General features: G+C 37.1%; 1 protein-coding gene and 1 long non-coding RNA gene across 4 annotated transcripts in view; one reads left to right on the plus strand and one right to left on the minus strand.

Annotated features, from left to right (window-relative positions):
* The window catches only part of PAXBP1 (PAX3 and PAX7 binding protein 1), a 34826-nt gene extending 10583 nt beyond the window's left edge, over window positions 1-24243 (minus strand). For both annotated transcript variants that reach the window (XM_017641916.3, XM_073231420.1), the window contains exons 1-12: window positions 23867-24243; window positions 22316-22444; window positions 17763-17939; window positions 16099-16320; window positions 15427-15530; window positions 13801-14018; window positions 13108-13297; window positions 9382-9505; window positions 5921-6020; window positions 5718-5833; window positions 3753-3952; window positions 1615-1759 (exon numbers count right to left, since the gene is read on the minus strand). In XM_017641916.3, coding sequence (XP_017497405.1) covers window positions 1615-1759; window positions 3753-3952; window positions 5718-5833; window positions 5921-6020; window positions 9382-9505; window positions 13108-13297; window positions 13801-14018; window positions 15427-15530; window positions 16099-16320; window positions 17763-17939; window positions 22316-22444; window positions 23867-24209 — 2068 coding nt within the window. In that variant the 5' untranslated portion in view covers window positions 24210-24243. The remainder of the gene's footprint in view (window positions 1-1614; window positions 1760-3752; window positions 3953-5717; window positions 5834-5920; window positions 6021-9381; window positions 9506-13107; window positions 13298-13800; window positions 14019-15426; window positions 15531-16098; window positions 16321-17762; window positions 17940-22315; window positions 22445-23866) is intronic.
* Window positions 24244-24359: 116 nt separating this feature from the next.
* The window catches only part of LOC118971731 (uncharacterized), a 56290-nt gene continuing 55516 nt past the window's right edge, over window positions 24360-25133 (plus strand). The window contains exon 1 of one of the 2 annotated variants that reach the window (XR_005060332.2): window positions 24360-24492. This is a non-coding gene — a long non-coding RNA (uncharacterized lncRNA). The remainder of the gene's footprint in view (window positions 24493-25133) is intronic. The other variant, XR_005060331.2, reaches the window with a different exon arrangement.

A 25133-nucleotide genomic window follows, 5' to 3' on the forward strand; every position in this document is an offset into this window, starting at 1 on the left:
CTGAGATATAGAAGTAAATTTGCAATTGACTTAAATCTGATGTCAAGCAGTCCTCAACTTATAAATGCCAAACCTGACTTATTTTTTTATTTTTTCTCTCTCTATAGTATAAGCTTCAGCCTTTTTTGTCCTAACTGAGAATGTTGGGGATTTTAGGCAAATATGGAGAGGGGATAGATTCTTCTTATTTTCTGCTACTCAGTGATGATAACAATTGGGGGGAAAAAGGATTTCTGTATCCTAGGAGGTGCTGTCCCAACATGAAGAATTTCTAAATCCAATTAAAACATGGGCAGAGGACCTGAACACTCTTCTTAAGACATACAGATGGTCAACAGACACATGCAAAGATGCTCATCACTAATCATTAGGGAAATGCAAATCAAAACCACAGTGAGGTATCACCTTACACCAGTCAGAATGGCTACTATTAAGACAAAAAATAACAAGTGTTGGTGAAGATGTGGAAAAAAGGGAACCCTCCTACACTGTTGGTGGGAATGTAAATTGGTACAGCCACTATGGAAAGCTGTAGGGAGATTCCTCAAAAAACTAAGAATAGAAATACAATACAACATAACGATTCCACTTCTGGGAATTTACCTGAAGAAAACAAAATCACTAGTTCAAAAAGATGTATGTACACCTATGTTCACTGCAGCATTATTTATAATAGCCAAGTTACAGAAGCAATCCAAGTGCCCATCAACAGATGAATGGGTAAAGAAGATATATTATATATACACAATGGAATATTAGCCATAAAAAAAGAAGGAAATCTTGCCATTTGCGACAGCATGGACAGACCTAGAGGGTATCACACTAAGTATAGTCAGTCAGATAGAGAAAAAACAGATACCATGATTTCACTTATATGTGGAATCTAAAAAACAAAACAAACAAAAAAGAAACAGACCCATAAATATGAACAACAGACAACTGGATACCATTGGGAGGAATTAGTGATGGGTGAAATAGGTAAAGGGGATGAAGAGGTATAAACTGCAAATTCTAAAATAAATTAGTCACAGGAATAGAAGTACAACATGGAAAATATAACCATAATATTGTAATATCTTGGTATTAACAGGGGGAATTACACTTACCATGGCAAGCATCTAGTAATGTATACAAATACGGAGTCACTATATTGTACATCTGAAACCAGTATAAGATTATACAAACTTTATTCCAATTAAAAAGAAAAGATGGGCAAGGAGAAAAAATTTTCTAACTAAACTTGAAAGTTACTTTTAATATTTTACGTAGGTTCCTGTATCAATGATGGCTATCTTTTTGAGAAATTGATGACAGTAATGAAAATACTCCTAAGAAAAATGCATACCTCCAACTATGTATTCAGTTTTGCTTCAGACAATCTTTGAGAGTCTCTAAAATTCACCCGTGGATCAATTACTGCCCTAACTCCAGGCCTACCTGAAGGTGGTCTCCAAGTCCCAGGTTAAGAGATGTCCACCCTTTAACCATCTCTGGGCCTGGTGATTACTTTAACACTTTTAATGTAACTTCTAAAAGGAAATATGCTCTAATTAAAAATTTAAAAACAGATTTCAGAAACCCAATGTGTCTGAATGTTCAATTCAGAAATCTTACCTGTTAGTTTAGGAAGAATCACCTTTTCCACAATGGTAGGTAATAGTGCAACATCTACGTCATCTTTTTCTTGTTCTCGTTCTTCGCAACCATAAAACAGCAAAGATTCAAACCATAGCATATTCTCAAAGTCACGACATTTTGCCTAGAAAATATTCAAAAGGTTACTTAGACATTAAAAATAATGGCTACTTCTGCTTCTAGGCATTAGAAGAGTAACAGGAAATGAATTTAGCTTCAGTCATACAACTAAAAATGAGACAAAGTATTCGAAACATCTATTTTTCAGACAATGGACCACAGGCAGTACAGGACCATGACTCCTGCAAGGAGAGCAGAGCAGGACGGGGGATCACAAGCAGAGCAGTTTTGCTGAGTTGAGGAGACAAATTGGAGTTCAGGGAGGCTGAGACAGCTGGAAGCTATAGGACAGATGGGGAGCTACACAGAAAAACAACTCCAAAGTGCATATAAGTCCCCAGAGTCCTTGCTGAACACTGAGACATACGCACAGGGAGAAACTGCAAGGTCTGGCAAAGAGCAACTGGAGCCATGGGCTGAATGGTTCCCAGAGCTCATGTGTTTTTCAATTGTTTCCAGGGCTTCAACTATAAGCTCTCTTGTCCATATAGTTTACACAACATTCAACCAAGCCCACCTCATCCATGCCCACGGCTCCATCCACATTTTGGTAACATGCAAAACCACATTTTAAACATGAACAGATACAAAAAATCACTTCTAGTCTCTTCCCTTACATATCAGGCCAACAGGACCTACAATTCTACCTCCTAAATGTATCAGTTTGTCTCATCCTCCTGATTTGCCTTATCACTGACTGAATTCAGCACATCACTTCCTACCTGTCTCATGGAGCTTTCTCATGAGGGTCCAAGTTTTTCTAGGATCCAAGAACCAAGTTCTTATTCATGTCATATCCCAATGTCACAACACATGAGAAAGACACTGTATATAAACTGAAAAGCAATAGGCAGCTCTCTTAAGAAGGGATGGAGCAGAAAAGGAAAGATCCTAAGATTATACCAAGCTATAATCTGTATCAATTATAGCCTTGTACCCTATCTTCTTTGAAAAATACTCTGCTTAAGCAAATAACTGTCTTAAAAAATGGGTGGAGGATATGAACAGACACTTCTCCAAAGAAGAAATTCAGATGGCCAATAGGCACATGAAAAAAATACTCCACATCGCTAATTATCAGGTAAACACGAATTAAAACCACAATGAGATATATCTCACATTAGTAAGGATGGCCAACATAGAAAATAATAGGAACAACAAATGCTAGTGAGCATGTGGAGAAAGGGGAACCCTCCTACACTGCTGGTGGGAATGTAAACTAGTTCAACCATTGTGGAAAGCAGTATGGAGATTCCTCAAAAATCTAAAAATAGAAATACCATTTGACCAAGGAATTACACTCCTAGGAATTTACCCTAAGAATGCAGGAGCCCAGTTTGAAAGAGACATATGCATCCCTATGTTTATTGCAGCACTATTTACAATAGCCAAGAAATGGAAGCAACCTAAGTGTCCATCAGTAGATGAATGGATAAAGATGTGGTACATATATACAATGGAATATTATTCAGCCATAAGAAGAAAACAAATCCTACCATTTGCAACAACATGGATCAAGCTAGAGGGTATTATGCCAAGTGAAATAAGCCACCAGGCAGAGAAAGACAAGTACCAAATGATTTCACTCATCTGTGGAGCCTAAGAACAAAGCAAAACTGAAGGAACAAAACAGCAACAGACTCACAGAACCCAAGAATGGACTAACAGTTGCCAAAGGGAAAGGGAATGGTGGGGGTGGGTGGGAAGGGAGGGAGAAGGGGAGTAAGGGGCATTACTATTAGCACACATAACATAGGGGGGGCATAAGGAAGGCAGTATAGCACAGAGAAGACAAGTTGCATCTTACTACACTGATGGAGAGTGACTGTAATGGGGTATGTGGTGGGGACTTGATAATGGAGGGAATCTAGTAACCACAATGTTGCTCATGTGATTGTATATTAATGATACAAAAAAAAAAACTTTAAGTTTACACCTCTAGCTTTGAGATGAAATTACCCAGTAACCATGTTTTCTAAGTGACAGAAGCCACTCACTTCAAGTGGAGTCCAAGTAAGAAGCTGCAGCCTTACGAGGGGGTTGAATAACTTTGGCAAACAAAGGCCAATATACGCATCCTTGTAGGACATGTAGTATTTCGAGCGCCAAGCTTCAAACTGGGATTTAATACAGTCGATTGAACAGAAACTTTCAAGGACATCTTCAAAAACTTTGCTGGATTCTTTTGAAATGCGATCTAAAATCAACACCGAAAAACCCCCACAAAGAACCACAATTTAGTATGTAGTTGAAATTACACAGTTCAATATTTTTAGTATTTTCTTTGTAGCTTGAGTATCAATAGAACAGACTCATTAACAAAAGAAAAACTGTTAATTGCATTTTAAAAGAAATGATAAACACGTAAGTTTAGGTTTCAAATGTCTATTATGCAAACCAAAGTGCAGCCTGTTTTACAAGGTTCCAGTGTGTACCATATTCTGTTACTACAGTTTAGTTAAATAACACCTGTCCCCCAACAACTTGGCCCAAATTTCAGTTTCCATGGTGTATTAATTGTGAGTAATTTCATAAAGCACAAACTTTGCTGCTAGCTCTTCAGTCCACAAATCACTGTGTAACAGATGTGCATCATGATCAATGATCAATCATACAGCTTCTTTCAAAGTCTGTTGGTGACTGTATTAACTGATGCAGACAAGAATCAGCAATAGATGCTGGAATCCTTAAGTGAAAGATTATTTGATGTCCCAGATGACTTGGAAAAAAGGAATCTTTATAATGGAAACACCTAGTCATGACAATCTACTTCTCAAGATTAATCTTAGCATAACTAATAATGGGACAATCTTTGTCATCTGGTATTATGCAGTAAGAAACAGCATGCTGTATGAAATATTCTTGCCAAAAAAAAGTTTAACCTGAATCTAACCAAGGCTTCAGACCTAAATTCTAGTTTATAAGAAATGCAGTGAACACAATAAATTAACACCATGAGGAAACAGACAAATCTAGAATGGAGGACATTCTGCAAGACAAGTGGCCTGGCCTCTTAATGTTAATGTCTTAAACAAATAAAGAATAAGGGTGTGGGTATATGTAGGATACTCATGGATAGTCATTAACTCTAGATAAAAAGATGTACAACCATGTGCAAGGTAGGCACCGTGGGGGGATCCTGGTTTGGAAAACAGAATGCCACACAAAAAGTTTCAGGAGGTATTTTTTGTGGGGCTACTTAGGAAAATTGAATACAAACAAGATATTGAGAAATTTTAGTTAATTTTCTTAGGTGTGCCAATGGTATTGTGATTAGGTAGAAAAATACCCGTTTTTAGGAGAGACATGCTAAAGTTTTAGAGGGAAGTGCCATGACGTCTGTAAGTTACTTTCAAACGGTTCAGCAAAACACACACATATCCATATAAAGCAAACTTGGTTAAATAATGGTAAATTACTGGATCTGGATGACAGGTATATGGGTGATCACTGTACTATTCTTTCCAATTTTCTGTGTTGAGAAATGTTCACTATGGGGAAGTGGAAGAAAAATAAGCTTCTCTAAGTTCCAAATGGGTTGCAGTCAATATAATTCCAAATAATTACAGCTAATGGTAGGAAATTTAGACTTTTATTTGGGGGATGCTTCTAGAAATGCCTGGCACACAACAGTACTAACTCTTCCTCTTGGCTGAAATTATTCAGGATCCCCCAAATTAGGAGTTTCTTTCAGGGTTAAGCCCCCTACTGCCAAGTTTTCCCTTTCTAGGCCAGACAAGCTGCATTAGAGCTGCTCTTGAGATCTGACGCATTTTTTTTGTCACTTAAAATTCTGTAATTCTAAGGAATAATATCATTTATTATGTTAGTACTAAACAAGCCCTGTGACAAGGTATTATTACCATTGTTAAAGAACTCGTGATATTTCATGATAAACCATTTCATGGTAAAAATCGCACCCAAATACAAACTAAACTGACAATGAAACTCATTCCAAATACCTTTTTCCAGATTGAAATTTGTAATATCTGTAGAAGTTTCTTCATCATCACTGGAAAGGCCTTCAAGGTGATCTGCCATCTTACCGGTTTGCTCTCTGGCTTGTCTACGACGGGTCCTAAATAACAAAAATTGAGTTCCCAAACCAGATAAAAGAGATTCCTACCTTCGCAAACCAACCAATAGCAAACATTTTTAGAATTACCTCCTGGCCTCCCGTTCTGCAATGCGACGTTTTGCATGCTCTTGATACAGTGCCCGATCTCGTCCAAAGGAATCGAGATTTGGTGCCATCAGAGCTTTATCTGCAAAACAACAATGCCCAAAATTAAAAGCCTTCCTTCAATAATCCTGAGGAAAGAGTTTGCACAGAATAAGCCATAACGACAGACTGCTTGCTAATCTCAACAGCAGGATTCTGCAATAACTGGTAAACCAGATAGTTTTCTAGCTTGGAGCAATCTCAATATTATTCTGTGTTCCCATGAAAAGGAATAGAAAAATAAAGGGAGAGTTCAACAACCCTACACAAATCCAAGTGGGATTAATCATTATTTTTATGTCTAAGTAATAGAATTTGTTTATGCATCATGATGACTAAATAAATTAAAAATCTCTATTACCTGTGCAAAGGAAAAAATAATAGATTATTGTGAGGAAGAAGAACTTAAGCATCACATGTTGAATGATATGAAATGACAGCAAAGAAACACATGTAGGAAGGATGAGAAAGCAGCTTTCTTGCAAGAGTTTATTAGTTTATTTTATTGAAATTTTGCTGTGTAGAAATTTATTCTCCATTACTATTTTTAAAACGAGGCACAGTCAACATGTAGACTGAAAACCATATCTGAATAGGACCAACGTATGCTTTCTCAAACACTACTACTCTTTCAAAGTACTTTTGCTTATTTCTGTTTCTCCTCCTCTTGTCCATCTCTCTTCTTTAATATAATTCATAGGAAAACTTTCTAGTTTTAGCCTTCAATATTCCAACTTAAATCTATATTTTAGTTACCATGTTTTTGGTTTCCAAGAGATGGTTCTTGTAGAAGAATATTTCTTCTCTACCTATAGCATCTCCTCCTTGTATTATGTGTAGGACACCTATTATTTCCCTAAGGATATCAATTATGTTTTATTTTCTTCTGCCAACTGCATTGTCTTGTTTCCTCAGTCCCTTTGGTTCTATTGCTTGTCTTGGTCTCTCTGATGATTGTTAACTACCTCATGTAAAAGAACAAGACTGGAAGTTCTGTGGACAGAGGTGAGAGCTTGTAACTGAGGCATCTACACTAAATCACTGGGTAGAAAGTCAACTCTTTTGTTGGGGGATCCCAGATGTTAGTGTCTCTGCAACTGCTCTGGACCCATTCTCTTTCTCCAGAGAAAGGTCCTCTAATCTCCTGCCTTCGATAGGAGGAATGGGGGAAATTTTACCTGCAATAGTTTCCTCGTTTCTACATTTTAGTTCCACACTCTGAAGACATTCTGTAATATATAGGATAGTAATGGGAAGCAAGTAACCCAAAGGATGGGGGGAAATATGCAAAATATAAGATACCAATTTAAGGATTTTGCTCATTCTTTTCACTGATAACAGAGATGTGTCACTAACTATCCTAGACCACACTATTTTTAAAAGTTGACTTTCTTAACTGAGTTTTTCATTCGTGTTTCAAATAGCTTAAATATTAGAATGGAACTGTGTTTAAGTTCACTAACTATAAAGATTAGTAAACAAGAAAGATGCCCTAGCACTATCTCAACTGTGAGTTCACTATACACCACAGATAATTAGCTAAAAAGTCCTAACCTACAGAAATGATTCCTGCCTTTTTAAGAGGTATCCTTCATTAAAGAAGTATCTTAAAGAATACTCACTACTATAACAAGTACTTAAAATGTTGCTACATTTATACAAAATTCAATTTTGAGGGAGATATGACAGAGTAGCTAACTTAAGTGATAGCCTCCTTCATTTCTGTAAGAACTACATGCAGTAATTATGAGATGTGGTTACAAATCTAAACAAATGAATTCAGTCTTTTTTTGCTTCTTTAAAAAGAGACCAGAAATAGAATTAATATTCAGTGTGAAATGTAATTTTCCTCAAATCTTTGACAATGAATACTCTCTTTAGGGCAATTATTTTTCACTTTATGATCTTTTAATTTCTTTTCAATTTTCAATCTAATTAACCATTATCATTCAACCCTTAGTTCTATGTATATGTATACCTCAAAATTATAAAAAACAGATTATAGGCAAGAAAATGTATTTGATAAAATGTACAGCTCACACAAACCATTTAATTTAAAAGGAAATTATTTCCCTTCATAAGTATAGTGGTTACCTGTAATCTGACCCAGAAATCTGGTTCTGTCTGGACTGAAAGTGATCTGAGAGGGCCCCATTAGTCATTTAGGTGACCAATATGGCAATAATCCAATTTACACTTGCAAGGGGTGGAGGGTGGGGTAGGAACAGAAGGTCACAACCATTCATATGGCTCACATCTGAGTCTCACTCAGCTCTGAGGGCCATATCACCACCTCTTTATGACATCCAAAACCCATCTAGCACACAGGAGGTTGCTTTCTCAGGGATCCAATGTCTCTCTAATTTAGAGGACACCCTGTACAACAAAGCATTGTTTTCAGGAGTAACACAAGGATCCTTTGCACTTGCATCTCCTAGGGTGGCTGTTTAACATGCACGTTACTGAATACCATCCAAGACCTAGCAAGAATCTCTGGGGATAGGACCAGGAAATCTGCATTTTAAATTAATATCAGGAGTAATTCTGATGCCCACTTCCCCTTGAGAACAGCTGACATGGGGAACAAACAGATGACAAATGAAGCCACAAGAAATCCATGCTAGGAAAATTCCTATTAGAGCACCCAAGAATATGGAGGGCAATGGAAAAATGGAATTAAAAGGTTTAAAACATCTGGTAAAAGAATCTGAGCTAAACTATTTAATAAGAGTTTCCAATTAATTTTGGTTTTCCATAATACACATCATAATGAAAAGAATATAAATTCAATTTCTAAATTTTTATACTAAAATTCAAGAAGTGTAGCCATCAGTGGACTTACTAAAAAAGCCTGTATATAAGGCAAACTAGAAAATATTTAAAAATTTTAAATTCAAAAAATTTTGCTATCCAAGGGGTGAAGCTCAGAAACTCCCCTATATCTTGGAGATGTATCAACATAGGAAGACACCCCATCTCCCTTCCAAAATCCCCCAGTCCCTAAATCCAAAATCTTTCAGTGAGACCAACAACAGTATCTGTACTGGTGTTATGAACAAGATGAAAATGTGAGGAAAATGATTTAGGGCCAAATTGTTAGTGATTTTAAGACAAAATATTGATAATGTCTTTTCTGTATGCTAAAGAATGAAAAAATATGTCCAAAGAAGAATAAGATTGACAGAAAACTAGTGCATGTTTTTGTGCTCCTCTGAGAAGCTCTATCTTCTTAAACACAATCCAAGCACATGCTATTATAATTTTTAGATCATCCTGACACAAGAGCAAGGAAATCTATTCCTTTAAAAAAGAATAAATGCTCTGAGGTCTCTAATTTTCAATTAGGCTGCACTAAGTAAACAAGGTTGTTTAATGAATAATAAAAACCTTCAAGATGGACTGACTTGAATGGCTTGAAAACTCCGAAGATTCATCTTTAATATCATCTTGTCGTCTTTGGACAAGGCGGGAAGCTCGCTGTTTGTACAGCTGATGTATTGCTGATTCAAGTTCATTAATCAGTGGCACCTGTAAAAATACAACACACTCCGTAACACCAAACTCCTCAGCTCCTTATTCATTTGAGGGTTCCATACTATTTCCGGATTTCTGAAAAAGTACCCTCTATGGACAGAATAATCATGAATTCCCAATGGGACTCAAATAGCAATTCAGTTTTATGATGTTTAAAAAATATCACTTCTTCTTTTAATCCATAAATAGAGCTATAATGTCCAGTGCCTAGTTATTGGAGCAAAAGTTTGGTTAGGAAACTTAACACTTCAATATTAGTAGAGAAAACAAGTAAAGAAACGTCAAAATTTTAGTTTCTTTTAGAATAACGTATTTGGAAATCTTTTAAAGTCCATTTTTAATTTTGCAGCAATGTGATCTACCCCAGAATTTTGTAGTTTAAAATAACCGCTATCATTGTGTGATACCAAAATGTAATGGCTCTACAAGTTAGTAAGAACAGGAGTCAGCTAACTGCCTGTTTGGACACTTAAATTGCTCTGCCACTTATATATATATATATCAAGACCCTTACAGAAAAGTCATACTATTTTGCAGTTATTATTACATTTTATAAAGGTGAACTACATTCATTTACTTTAATAAAACAAAATTTCTAATGATCACTAATCTGTCTAAAGCCAAGTATCTCAAACTCAGCAAGTTCTTCTCTTCCTATCAAATGTTTAAATTTTCCAAATTTTAATAAAATAAAATTCTTCCACAGCTAAGCATTCACTTGATTCATACAGAATATAAATCTTAATAGAACGAGACCTAACTTAAAAAGAACAAAGCAGAAAACTTTGTCTTTATAAATACTTTATGTTATAACCAAATGCTATGAGACTTTCACAAAACACTAACAACCACTACACATACCTGAGGAAACCAGAAATTCTAGTTTCCTGATGGTTAGTGCAAATGGAAAACACATTATTTAGTTTGGGAACACTGGCACCAAGTGTTATAGCAGCTTCCTGAACTGAACAGACTGCAAATGGAAAATAAAAAAAGGTAGGTGGAATACAAAGATGTCTGTAATAAAAGCAATTTTATACACTTGCATGATTCCATTGCAAAAGCAGCAAATGTTCACAGAAAGGTCAAACTGATGGAGTAATTTTATTCCATAATATGCCACACCATGGGCAACAATGTCCCCAAATCTTCATTGATTATCTTTAATAGCTAGGCCCAGAGACTATCTTTAAATTTACTATCATAGTTTTTTAAAGCAATTACGGCCATATGCGTGACTCACTTCCCCACCCCGTCATTTTTTTCAAACTATACAGGCTAAAGACAAATGTACCTATGTGCCTAAGGTGCATTCTTTTAGCCCTGCAGATTGTTAATATTCCTCTACTGTAAAGCTTCACACCTGAGGTTGCATCACACAGAACTTAACTATTCAATTTATAGTTAAAATTCTGATAATGTCATTTTTCTGTTTAGGTAATTGGAATGCCCTTTAACAAAGCCCAGAGAAAGTTCTACTAGGACTAAAAGTCCTAAAACACATTTTCAACTCTCATTCATGTTTCCTAACAATATTGACTTATACCAAGAGTATACACAACAATTTCTTTACCCTCTCCCAACTCAAAACTGTTATTGACTATTACTATTTCAAGACCAAATTTAGGTGAAGAACACAAGAAGAAAGGTGACTATAGGGAAACAAAATAATGGGAAGTTAAAATTATACGCAAATATTAAAAATTTAAGTTTAAAACTACTTAAACTTCTATAACAAAAGAAAAGAAGAAAAACAAAGGAATGTTTATCTTTTTATGGTCTTACCCTGAAACAATATTTTTATAACTAAAATGAATATCCAAATCTCTTCAACTTCCCCTAAATAGTTCCAAGATAACAATTTATGACATTATTAACTCAGACGTAGTCTCTTAATAAAACTGAATACATAAGAAAATGTAAAAATTCAGTACAGTGTTCATCTTTAAAAGAGGGGGTTATCTACCACTCTTTTAATTAAAACACAGTCACAGTATAATATATAAGGCTTAAGATCTGCTCCAAAAACACTTATCTCAGTGACTCTGAAACCATGTCAGCATGACCTGAACTAGACTTCTCTGGAAGCAGGGTACTCAAGGAAAGATAAAGCACACTCATAATAGTTTTTAAGTGGTAAGCAACTGAAAACTGTATGAATGAGATTTCCTACTAGTTTTTAAAATTCAAGAATGGTATAATTTCATTGATCATATTACTATCAATATTTTTTAAGAGTTTAGTTTGTCTTTATAAGTGTATACATTTACTCAATTAAGTTTCAAATTCAAAGCAAAGGACAAGATACTTCAAGGAAAAAGTTCACAGAGACAATCTCACAAAGTATGGTTTAAGACAAAGATCCTTTCTCTAGTCACAAAACGTTGTCAGACCAGCTCCCAACATTTCTGCTGGGCTCAAAAGGGTCTTATGAGTAAGAAGGACACAACCACCAGCTCTGACACTTATGTCCACTTCCTGTCTTGACTCTAGCCCCCTGCACTATCACACCTGTGTTTCTTTCCCACCCCCATACTTGTCATTCTAAGTCACCAATATGCCACAAGGGATATCATAGCTCAGACTGTAGCTGCTTCTCCAGAAACCAGGTGGTAAGGACAAAAACACGATAAATCCTACAGAGAGGACCTGGCAAATGCTGTCAGCCTGGATCTTAGAATTAAGACCCATCAGAAGACACAGTTTGGCAGTGTTCTTCTGTGAACCTTTGGCTTTAGGGTACTGAAGTAATCAACAGAGATACTAAAAAGTTAAACACACTATATGCTTACAGATTCTACACTAATCCACACAGCCAAGAATAAGGGAAAATGTGCCTTATAATCCTGTATCATTTCAAAGTTTAGAGACAGGATTTTCAGAGCACCATGATTTTGATTTTTTTAAAAAGATGAGACCACAAATGCTTATAAACCAAGTGTCAAACAATACATTTATCTTAAAGTAAAATTAATTAAGATTATTTAAGAAAGGATTCTGTGTACAGCTAGTTTTGTAAAGGCAAACAATAAATGGTACAATAGGATGCAAAAAAATTGTGCCAATTTATTACCATACTAAAAGAAAAAAGGAACTTGGAAGAAATCAGACTTTAAAAAGAATTATGGCCAATGAATGGTTCCTGAAATGGATGAAGCATAGACTTATTTAGATGAAAACTATTAGCAACAATGGTGACCAACCCTATCTAGGTAAAAAATACTAAAAATTTGCAACTTTAGGCACATTGGAAGTACTTGTAGAATTAGTTTAATAAAGTTTAGACCTGAACCATTAAAAAAGAAAATTCCATCAGATGAGTCCTTTATATTCTAGTAATTCAGGGCAGGCCAATAATTTACCATTATATTGAAGCAGGACTTGACTTGTGCTTTGAGTTATCTATGTTTTCGACAAAGGTACTCTATTGCCCCCAAGACAGATGCCACTAATGACGTAAAGAAAATGAAATATGACTTTTCATCACGTCTAAAGCTGATTTCAGTGGGTATTTTCTGAGAAATACAGGAATGATCTACTATCTAGACCTCCCTAATTTTGCCTATTCAAAGAGATTAATATTTTTGCATTCTTACCTTTTCACTGAAACACTCAAGCAAGTCTTGGACATACCCTCGCATTTCTTGCAAAAATTTATACCGTTCACCAATACCCCCAGAAGACCCTTCTAATCTTTCAATAGCCCTGGTAGAGTCCACTCGGCTTTGTAGATGTTTCTCATGCTGCTGTCGATTTGTTTTGTGCACTTCTTTCATGGAGTCCAACCTTAAGAACACAAAAGGATAAATATAACACATTTACATCCAAAAGTCTATGCTGTCAGGACTCTTGCAATATTATAAAAATGCATTTAGTTCCACTAATAGAATATAAAAATACTTGGAGTGTCATCTTTTCATCTGTACTGCTTTTTTCTCAAAAACGGTAGTTTACAGACTCCATATAAAGTTATTTGGTGATCTAACCAAATCTGTTTTGCTTTTCCCCCCATATCTTGACTACACTTTTTCAGAGTCCAAGAGGTGCAAACTCAGAACTGTCTTCAACAAGATCATGGAGTGGCATTTTTTAATAACTTTTTGAGGCTTCCACGGAAGTAATCCAAGAAGGTAGCAGAACAAAAGTATGAAGTCATCTTCTGTTTAGCTTTTGAAGATGGGCCAGTGACTCTTCTTTGATGATGTTCTGCATCTGCTACCCCAGACTACTTGTTGCCTGAGGGAACAGAAAGCTAGAAGACAGGTCTTTAAGAAGTTGGTCTGCCCTACCTGTCTTTAAGCTGTTTCTTTACCAAATCAATAGTAACGGGAGTCATCTCATTACTGGGAGTTTTGAAAGGGACTGTATTATCTGTTTTTTGAGATTTGGCATCAGATGATCCATAGGCCGTGTAACTATAAGGAATGCCATAGGAAGAACCGTAAGGCATTGTCTGGTAAGTGTTCTGGTAATACATATTCACTTCAGTGGGCTGACTTGCTTGAACCTAGAAAAGAAATGGGATGTATATGAAAACTAGTAGCTAAAATTATTGAAAAGAATAATATCATGCCTTTAGGGATAAAAAGAAACACTAAAAGCAAAATATACCTATTTTCCAAATAGTATGTTATTAAAATAAATAACTGCAGAGTTCTTAAAAAAACAAAAGCAGGGATGGATGAATATTCTAAATCTTCTGGGATTACTGATTCATTTCTAATTATTTTCAGAAAAACAGTTATTAAAAAATTTAGAGTTAGAAGGGACATTAAAAATAATCCAAGGCCACCATTTTGTTAATGTAAGAGGATAAATGACTTGCTATGATCATAAGAATAAATAATTTAAGCAGAGATTTACTACCCTCTAAGACTCCTGACACCTACTCCAGGACTTTTCCTACTATACCCTATTTTCTTAACACAAATGCCTGCAAAATTCTATGTCAAAACATTAATAACAAAAATATTTTATATTTATGTAATACTACCACTGTATTACTTACTTCTATAAAACAAATTGTTGTAACTCCTTAGACAAATATTTTTTCCCTAAATAAGTTTTCATATTACAGAGAAATCCAACTTTTATAAAATAATTTTTAAAGTCAGAAAAAACGAACTATAAAATTGACCCTTGAGCAATGTAGGGGCTGGGGCAATGAACCCCACATAGGTGAAAATCCATGTTTAAGTTTTGACTCCCCAAAAACTTAACTACTAATAACCTACTATTGACTGGAAGCCTTACTGAAACAGGAACAGCTGATTACCATGTATTTTGTATGTTACATGTATTATATTATATATTATATATGCATATTCTTTTTGTATATATATATATAATATGTATATATATTGTATATATGTATATTCTTTCAATAAAGTAAACTGGAAAAAAAATATGTTTTTTAAATTGTTGCAAATCTCCAAAATATTTTCCAAGATATTTACTGGGGGAAAAAAACCTGCATTTAAGTGGACCCATGCAGTTTAAACCCATGTTGTTCAAGTGTCAACTGTATGGGAAAGGAACATGTTATCTATACAGTGGCTCTCCAACTTTAATGTGCACATCAGAATCACCTGGAAGGCTTGTTTAACAAGGTAGCTAGGCCTCACCCTCCAAGTTTCTCATTCACTAGGTCTCAAGAGAGTGAAAATTTACAATTCAAAAAGCTCCCAGATGCTGCTGACAGCTACTTGTGGAAGGACTATTTTGAGAAACACTGAAATATAATAGATTCTCCTAAAAGCTTACTGGATACACAATTTCATGTAATTTTCTTCATTATGTTACTTGAATGAATGACCAAGACCCAATTCAATATGTTATTTTTAATTTAACAAAATAGACAAAAAAGGTTGTTTTTTAACTTTCAAATTTTTGGTATTTAATTCTTTAGTTCTTACCTGAGGGATATTAATTCCTTTTCTTATCTGCTCCTGTTCCCATCGGCTGAGCTCTTCATCTTGTTCTCCGGTTACTAAAGCATCATCATCACTCCCCTCAATACCTGTAGCCATAAGTGACAAAGAGTAAGCAATACCAGAAAAATAGGGGCGGAAGAGATGCAGTCCCAGCATTTCACGAAAATGAAGCAAAACTATTGGTATTAACTCAATCTTACTGAAATATTTATCATGATCTCCTCTCACTTGATACTCCTGACTTTGCTTACTTACACACAGGATCTCTTAAAGCAAAAGGCAGTATTAATATAACAGATAAAACCTTAGACAGGTTTTCTAATTTCTCTGAGCTTCACATCAACTCAACAACGGGAAGAACAAACCCTAATGGCTCCTAAAAATGTTGAGCCATTACAGAGATTTATGCACGTAAAGTGCTTAGCACAACAGCTGCCACAGAGGATGTGCTCAGTAAATACTAGCTATCATAATAGTGCTATAGCTTTTAAAAAATTCTGGTAAGACACTTGTACCAATCAAAAATAGTCTTCTAATATTAAACAGTTAAATAAATATAGGTACTTATTTGACCATAGTATCAAATCACATTTAGTAACAACCTAACAGGTTGTTCTGTTAAGTCAAACTACCTATTCTGTTAAGTCAAACTACCTATTTCTTCAGCAATTTTTTGTCTTTGGGACTTTTCTTTCACAGAAAACACTATCCGGCGTTTCTCATCATCATCTTCATCATCGCTGGCATCATTCTCATCTTCTCTAACAAGGCGGCCTTTACCAGGCTCACTATCATGAGGAGTGAAATCTCCCAATTCTCGGGCCATCTGACGCTTTTTCCTTGCAGCATGTATAAAAGCTGCATCTGGAATTTCTCCTAGAAACAAATGGTAACGATTGTAAAATACAGCAGTATTAGAGTGTAAAGTTTCTATTTTCTTACAAATATGAAGGGTAAAATAATCTCACCAAGATAGCCTTGTCACAGTGGTATTCTAACATTAGTTGCTGGCACCCCCTTCCCAAATTATACCTACAATCCAAGTAATTTATTTTTAGTTTATTTAAATAGAAACTAAAAGTTACTAAAGCAACTAGAAAGAATATATAATGGCAATATGTATGGGAAATGGGGAGGAGGGGGGGAACCCAACCAAAGCAGTTATACTTGAACTGTAATTTTTTTCATTTTTAAGAAATAAACAAAAGTAATCAAATCATAAACTAGAAAACAGATTTTTAAAAAGTTGCCCACAATCTTACAACCCTAAAGAACTATTAGATTTATATTTCTCTTGAAAGTAGTTTTCAGTTCACCTGTAGGTACACTGAATATATAATTCCATACCTAATTTTTCTTCACACTAAACATGTCTTTCTCCATGTTGTTGTTTTGCATATTTTTAATGGTTTAATAACATTCACTGAGCAGATAAAGCATAATCTACTTTATAACTGAATTAGCTTTTCCACCTACAGTAAAAATTAATGCCTACATTGTCTAATGTTATTACAATAGCTATATAATATCCCATCCTATAAATATACCTTAATTTACTAAGCTGTTCCTCTCCTGCTACTTTTCTTTCTAAAATTTCCTCAAAGCAAATAATGTTGCAATGAAATATTGTTTCTTGGAATAAATTTCTAGATAGGGAATTAACGGGTCAAAGAATGAGAACATTTAGTCTATTACTTCATATTGCCAAACAGTGTTCCATAAGAACTATACCAATTAGAATGTTACTAGATCTACGTATGTAATTTTTCACAACTTTACTAGCCCAGAGTAATCATTTTTAAATTTGTAAGTGTTAATGATTTAAAAGATACCTCTTCATAATTTAAATTTGTGCACTAAGTATTTACTTCATTCTAAAGCTGATTAGCCAGTGAAAAGACTTGCCAACTATTTCCTACAGAAAAGTAAAAAGGAAGAAAATGTGGACATAAACTAACAGCAGTTAAGTTTTGCTTTTAGCAATTCTTAAGAAGTTAAAAGTCTTGATCTGAAACACAGTACAACTTTAGTTAGTACTGTGTTTAATTATTTTATTTATTTGTGTTTAAATTTAAATTTATTCATTTACTTGAAGCTCCACATTTACTTTGCTAACAGATCTGTCTGAGAATGGACTTGGAAAGTTGAGACGTTTCTAGTTCTCTCACTTTCTACATTTGCAAAAGGGAACACCCTGGCTTCAAACGGAGATGTCACAAGAAACACCACTTAGCTAACTCCTTCCTAAATAGTTAACTTTACAGACGGCTCATTCTTGAGGGCTTACTTCAGTTCTGAGAAGTATTTGCAGTACACACCTGGACGAAGAACATTCAAAGAAGATAAAGCATTTGAAAAGGCTCCACCAGCCTTTGGCTTCTCCTCCTCTTTCTCGCTTTCCATATCCATTTCATCTTCACCGTGTTCACTGATGATAACGCCATCTTCTTGACTGGCATCCTTAACATGTCCTATTTTGTCCAAAGGTGCTTCATCTATATTTTTGAAGAAAATAAATAAAATTTATTTCAAACAAAATCCATAAATAAAGAAAGCACTTTTAAATTATGGGCTGAATTCATTAAAGCTTGAACTATTTTGTTTATAAACAACATAAACTGTGGATGTATGAAGGTGAAATATCACAACAACTGACATAACTGGGAAGTAAAAAAAAATATAGGCAACACAGGGATGCACTGGAGACCCTGCACAAGCCTACCTTGAGTTAATTTTATCAAAATCTTACTAATTTATCAAAATCAATCATTTCTTCCCTCAACTAGCATAACTGTTTGTACCTCCCCGAAGCATTATTTCATTTTATATATCACCATTTCATTAATCCAAGCCCATTCAAGGAGCTTTCTATCAAGAACAAAGTTTACATATCAAATAAATCTTTCTGTAATGAACACCTTGTGAGAAATCATCTTAGTTCATAACCATTTGCCACTCATTTTCAGAAGGGGTGAAACCCAAAAGTCATCACATTTACACTCTGTAAACCAGACCTCACTGCCATGACTGAATGTTGGTTTTTTTGTGTGTGGTATGTGTGTGACAGGGTGAATGATTTTCTTTTTTTTATTAAGTATCATTGATACACAATCTCATGAAGGTTTCAACATTCACCCATATTATCAAGTCCTCACCCCGACTACTGCAGTCACTGTCTATCAGCATAGTAAGATGTTACAGAGCATGACCGAATGTTTTAAGAGTAGATCTGTTACCAAAACAGAGACAACCTGATTCTCTTCCTGGGAATGTGGAACTGGAACAGATAAGTGAGACCAGGTAACACTAAAGCAACCACAGGCAAACCAGGAAGGTAGCTCTGGAGTGGCCATATTCTGCCATGTGGATGGAGAAGAGAACGCTCTGATTCTCAGGTCACTCCTTAGGCCAGTTTCAAGATTGCTCGCCTGCCTTTGGGTTCTAGGAAGCACCACTGTATCTTTACAGTGGTTTACTTTACTTATAACGGATTAGTCCTATTACACCCTCATCCCAAGGTGAGCAAGAAAATCAAAGTGCTTTTCACCCTGAAGCTGTGAACCTGTCAATGCACACAAAAGGGACAATGAATATAATGAAAAAGTAAAACAAAAGCTTATTCTGGATATAAAAGCTATTCTGTTTCCCTAGCCATGTTCCCCTCCCCAAAACTGCTTCAAAGTTTCTATTCTTCTCAAACCACATTCTACTCCCTTAAATAAGACTCCTAAGTATAACATCCCTACCCCCACCCCCTTTTAACTTTACTGAGAAGATTTGGGTCATCCTGCTTCAGGCTTTTCATTTTTTTTTAATTTACCATCCTACCTTATTAGCCAGTTTTCCTTCTGAAGTGCATTCTGACAAGATTTTAAAACTCCATCACACCGATAAGGTTAGATGAAGTAAAAACCTATCCATTTTTTTATGCTCTAAACCACACTAAATCAATGTGTCCTGACAGATGAAACAACTGTTAAAGGTCTACTGAATCAGATATGCTCAGATGAACTTCTGCAGATTTTAAAAGATTCAATTTTCATTAAGTTCACAAGTATTTGTGACTGAGCAAATACAGCTCCAAAACATGGTGACACTGCATTTTTGTTAATAGTTACATAGTACCCCTCCAGATATCTTTATAAAAAGAGATGCTAAATAACCCTTTTCTAGGCTCCTCTTGAACTTAATTTATTTTACTACTACTTCAGGAAACTCGCTCTCACAAATATTCTCTTTACCTTGAACTTGGTCAGGTTCTCCTGCTCATCTCTTCTTCTATCTACAAAAAGATACAGCTTCTTTTTATCAAAAAGATTTTTGCTGGTCTCTATAGCTACTGTCCTCTTCTATGCTCTCTGCTAAACTTCCCAAAGAGGCGGTGTGGACCTGCTGCCTTCTACTTCCTCACCAACTTGCATGCTTCAATTCAGGCCTTTGATTTCTCTCATTCCAAGTTCACCAGCTAACCCAATGGCTGGAGCCACAGCTAATTCATACAATATTGAGCAATTTAGCAAAAAATGTTTCTACCTCCCAACATGCACTGAGTTTGGCTAGTAGACTAGTCATTTTTGCCAGATGGCCTTCATCCAGAAAAAACAATAGCAAAAAAAAGCCCTTCCTCGGTCCCTACTTTTCCTGACCTTTCTGGTACTATTTCATATACAGACCATCATCATCTTGCAACTTTCTGGTGTTTTCTTCTTTGACCTTTATGGTTCTCTTATCTCTTCAGTAAATCCTCTTCTCTGCATGCATGGTTACAACAGGCCTCAGGAATTTTCCTTTATGATGTTCCCTCATCAATTCCACTTACTTTGGTTTTAATTACCACCTTTAATAAGCACCATACCTAAATCTACATCTCCAACTGCTCACTGGCTACTTCCACTCAAATTCAGCTTTAAGAGCGAAATCATTATTTTAGGAATACCACAAAAATAGACTTTCCAAGTTGATACCACCCTGGATTTGAGGTTAATGCATCTCCAGCTATCTAAGGAGGGTTGGGGTAGAAAGAGTTTAGGATTGTGTGGATTAAAGAGCTCCATAGCACCATCATTTCAAGGATAATGACAAGCCGTAATACACCTCTACATCTTTGCAGAGGACATTAACTGAACTATCTGATGAGGGGAATATCAGAATTATGTGAAAGCCAAAGATAGAAGGTCACAGGAAGTGACCTCATAAACTTCATACATGCTTCAATTTCTAAACCTAACAGTAAATGGTTCTTTTTCAGTTCCCACTTTTCTTAACCTTTCTTATACTATTTCAATGTACACAGTTGCTTCTCAAGAGATTTGGGGAAAATGGAGCAGTTTCCTAGACTCCAACATAATAGGTTCTCCTAAAAATACTCCTCCTTACACCTGCCTTATTTCTATATATAATAAGTAATTTTCTTCAGTCACCCTGGCACAAAAGCTCAAATTTGACTAGTTCTTTTTAATCAAAGAATTAAATCAAATCTACCAATTCTTCCCTTGGAATGGTTCTCAAATAATCCTTTCATTCCATTTCTTTTCCCACACCCATGGCAAACATTTTTAACTCATCAATAATTTTCCACTAAGTTAGGAAAAGCCTCAGTCTTTATCAACTGAAACCTTTTTAAACCACTATTAATGGATCAAAGCTGGCCCTTGTATTTCAACTAATTTCGGCCTCCAGTCTCTCCTCATGCCAATCCATGCTGCAAGCTAACACCAAGTTGAGGTTTCAAAAGGCATTTATCATGTCACCATCTTTGCAAGCCGCTGAACACAGCAACTTGAAACCCCGTATTAGATACTAAAACATCCTTCACAATCTGTCAGCAACATACCTTGCACCCTTTCTCTCTACATCCTCAACCTCAAATCATCTATTTTGGCTTGTCAGGGATACTTGCTCTTTTCCAAAATAGCCTTAGTCACCTTAACTTTGATAGCAACCCCCTACCCTCCCTCTTCAATTCTTTGGAATTTAAATTATCAAAGATCCAGCTAAAAATTTCACTTTCTCTATAAAGTATTACTTCTCCAGTCTCTACAACAGAGTGTAGTTGTTCTTTAAATCACTCATTGGACATTTTACCAAACACTGGGACCAATTAAACCATGAGGTGATGCTGTCTCCAAAGTCAGTTTGTAAATTTGAGTATAATGAAAAACTTTTTCATTAAGCCTACAGCTGAGAAAAAGGAAAATAAAAATTCAGCCTTTAAATCCATAACAAGATTTCCCTAAGGGATTTGCATGAGAATAACTCAGATCATAATATATTCTAATGGGTCCACTTTCGTAAAGACAGTAATTGCTTAACCTTTTAAACTTAGGTTGTGACAAGACATGTAGAGATGTCTGTACAAGGTAGGCACGTGCCTCACACTGAGGAGTCTTCATCCATGTATCTGATAAGGCTGCTGAGCAGGAATATTACCAACATTAAACTTAGGGCTCCTAAAGTTCTCTAAGAATCAGCCAGCTGTGGAAACACCACCAGAGAAATTTAAAACCTCACTCTATAAAATACAAGTATATGAATTTGCAGAGTACTCCCTCAAGCAATAAGATGTCTCAGGTCAAGTGGGACACCGTCTTTCTCTGTTCAAAAGCAGTCTGAAAACCAGCAGGAAAATTGGGAGAGGATTTCATCATTGCAGCATAAACATTCCCAGTGGCAATGATGCTGTCTTTTTAAAAAATGCATTTCTGGTGCAATTGTTAGAATTAAATAACAGGACTGTATCATTACTCAATTTGGATCTCTGGCAAAGACAAATCAACTGAATGAGTTTACAATATGTAAGTAGCAAGTTCATTCAAACCCTGTGAGAAAAAGCTTCCATTTTGTCATTTCAAAGAATTAGTTTGGTACTTACTGTCTGCTGATGAGTTGAGTTCTATCTTAATCTTGGATTTTTCAAGATCTTCTTTGTATTCTTTCTTAAGCAATTTTACTATCTTTTTGCTATAACTTGACTTCTTCACTTTGAAAACTTCTTCATTTTCTTAAAAAGAAATCAAATGAAGTGTAGAAACCATTTTCAGACAGTATCTTCCCTTCTAACTTTCACATGATCTTACGTGCTTTTCAAATTCTTCCAAAGATATACTCACACCCTAAATCATTGCAGAATTTGAAGTTATTTCAGACCTGTCATAGGCTCTCAAAAACTGAAATCAACTTTATGAATTAATCCGGAATAACAAATTGAGACTTTTAAAAATGCTTAACATATGTAACTGCACAAAATTCTCCTAGGTTTTGTTGTCTTCCTTGAATCATCCATTTCTGGAGGAAACAGATCACTGAAAAACCACTTCATCACCATATTATTAAGATTTCTGAAACAGAATATTCAAAATCAAAAGGTAATGGTTAACAGTGCCACCTCTGAGTGACTCCATGTCCATCACAAGCTGACATTGTTATTCAAGAGTAAACTGAGACCAAATCAATTTTTTAAAAAAATAAGTTTTGAGGATAGATCCTTCAGCTTTAATTTCAAATTTCTAAAGTCAAACTCAAACACTTTACCAAATGGTCCCTGCATAAACAAAACCAAAAATCTGTCTGTACTTCTCTCAACCTTAAAAAATATCAGACCAAAGGAAAACATCCTACCTTACCGAAAACACAAAAGCATCTCACATTAAGATGCAACTGAAATATCCCAGTCTTTACTTTTTTCAAAATATGGACTTAAATGGGTTATATAAACACACATTCAAGAAGTAAAAAGACTTAAGACTCACTTATCGGAAATCTAAATCCACTACAGCGTAGCCTCTCACACCGGATTGGATAACCTGCCTTAAATTACTACTAGTCTCTCTTCACTGTTCAAAAGTCAATGCGGGCAAGGCCGGACATCTACCCCTATTTACTTTTTTGGCAAACAGGATCTGCGATTGTAAGGGAATAGCCCAAGGGCACTCAGAACCAGGGTTCAACTCCAGGCTTCTGTTCCCAGACCTAGTACTTCTTTATACAAAGCCGGTTTTCCTGGTCAAGGATGTCTGGACAGATCCCCCCAAGAGGCGTAGACGCACTGGCCTGCAGAGGGCTCAGAGAACGTGCCAAGAGCGGCCAGCGGACCCAACTCGAGTTCTCCCTCAAACTAGTCCGGACAGGGCACACTGTCTTTCCATGAGAAAAATTCAGAATGACCGATCTGAGCCCCGGCCCCCCGTAATAGAAAATGCACAGAAGGAAGGAGAGGAGGCAGTGGTTGTTAAGGCTGATGGCGACGCGGAACGCGTCCTCTGCCGGAGCAGGAGGCCGGAGGCGGGGAAGGATGTGCAGTCGGTCGGGCACGAAGGGGCTCGGTTCCGAGGTGCGGCGGGTGGGCATCCAGGGAATGCAGGGACCCGAAGAGCAGGTCTGGTTAAGGTATGAGGGGGTCGGGGGACAGAAGTGCGGTGGTTACCTTCCTCCTCGTCCTGGAAGCTCAGCAGGCTGGCCCGGGGCACCTCTTTGTTCTCGCGCGGCCTCTTGCGCGGCTTCAGCCCGTTGCCGGGCTCCGCGCCGACCGGGAAGCACACCCCGGCCTCAGCCCCGGAACCCGGGGTCAGCGCGGAAGGCGGCAGCGGCCCGGGGCCAAGGAGCGACTCCCCTCCGGGGGCCCTGTCGCCGCTGCCGGAGCCCGGCTCTTCGCCGGTGTCCGGCGGCGGCAGCAACGGCGGCGGCTCCTGCTCTTCGTCGCGCTCTCGCTCTTCCTCCTCCGAGTCATTTCGCTTGCGCACGTTCACTCTCCGGGCCTTTCGGAACATTCCCGCGGCCCGCAAGTCGGTCTCACTCGCTCCCACAAGGCGGCCCCGGCAGCGCACGCGCCTTGCTCGAGTTCCAGCCGGGACCCGTGTTCCCTGCCGCTACGGCGCACCGCGAGTACGCATGCGCACGCACTACCACCACTTGGCACGGCGAGCTTCCCGCGAGAACGCTAGCTACTTGCACTGTCTCCTGTCGGCGTGGAGGACTACTGGATGGAACTCAGGGACTCTGATTCAGTCACCCCACGGGTCACAAAGAGGATCATAGAGACGAGAGCAAAGAGTAAGTAAGCGCTGTGTCGTTCCGAAGGTGCTGCAGTGCGTCCTCCGCGTCTACGCCGAGCCGCCTCTGAAGGAATCCTCCCGCCAAACGCTCGGAGGAGCAGAGAGAGGAGGGGTGGAACGGGAGGAGACGCAGGGAGATTGGCAAGAAAGCAGGGAGGGAGAGGAAGACAAGCCAGGTTTGCTGAGGCAAAGTGGGATCCAAAAGGCGGGATGTTCTTCTGGAAACTATGAATTGAGGTGTAATATGTAAATATTACTTCGTATTTCTACAGCCTTATAGCTACCGAGCAAGTTCAAAACCACCGAATTTCATGTATGGTAAAATGTCACCTGGAGTGATATCTTAGCCTTCTCCTCAATTACAAGGAAAACAAAAGTGTTTCAGTGTTTTTCGAAAGAATGCCAAATTTGCCAGCAGTTCTGAAGCATAGTTGATTTCAGAAACGGAAGGAAGGTCGACTTGGGTTTGCCGTTGGAGGGCGGGTTGGTTGTGACACTTTTCAGCCTTGCATCGCAGAGGTAACTGTTAACTGGCAAGGCCGGCACAGGGTTCTGGACTCAGGTTGAACACCCAGGCTTTCCTGTTGTATCACCAAATTTAGGGCCTTCAACATCGCGTGTGCGCAAATGTGTGAATTC

Source organism: Manis javanica, chromosome 3 (assembly GCF_040802235.1).
Source record: "Manis javanica isolate MJ-LG chromosome 3, MJ_LKY, whole genome shotgun sequence".
Classification (NCBI taxonomy): Eukaryota; Metazoa; Chordata; class Mammalia; order Pholidota; family Manidae; genus Manis; species Manis javanica.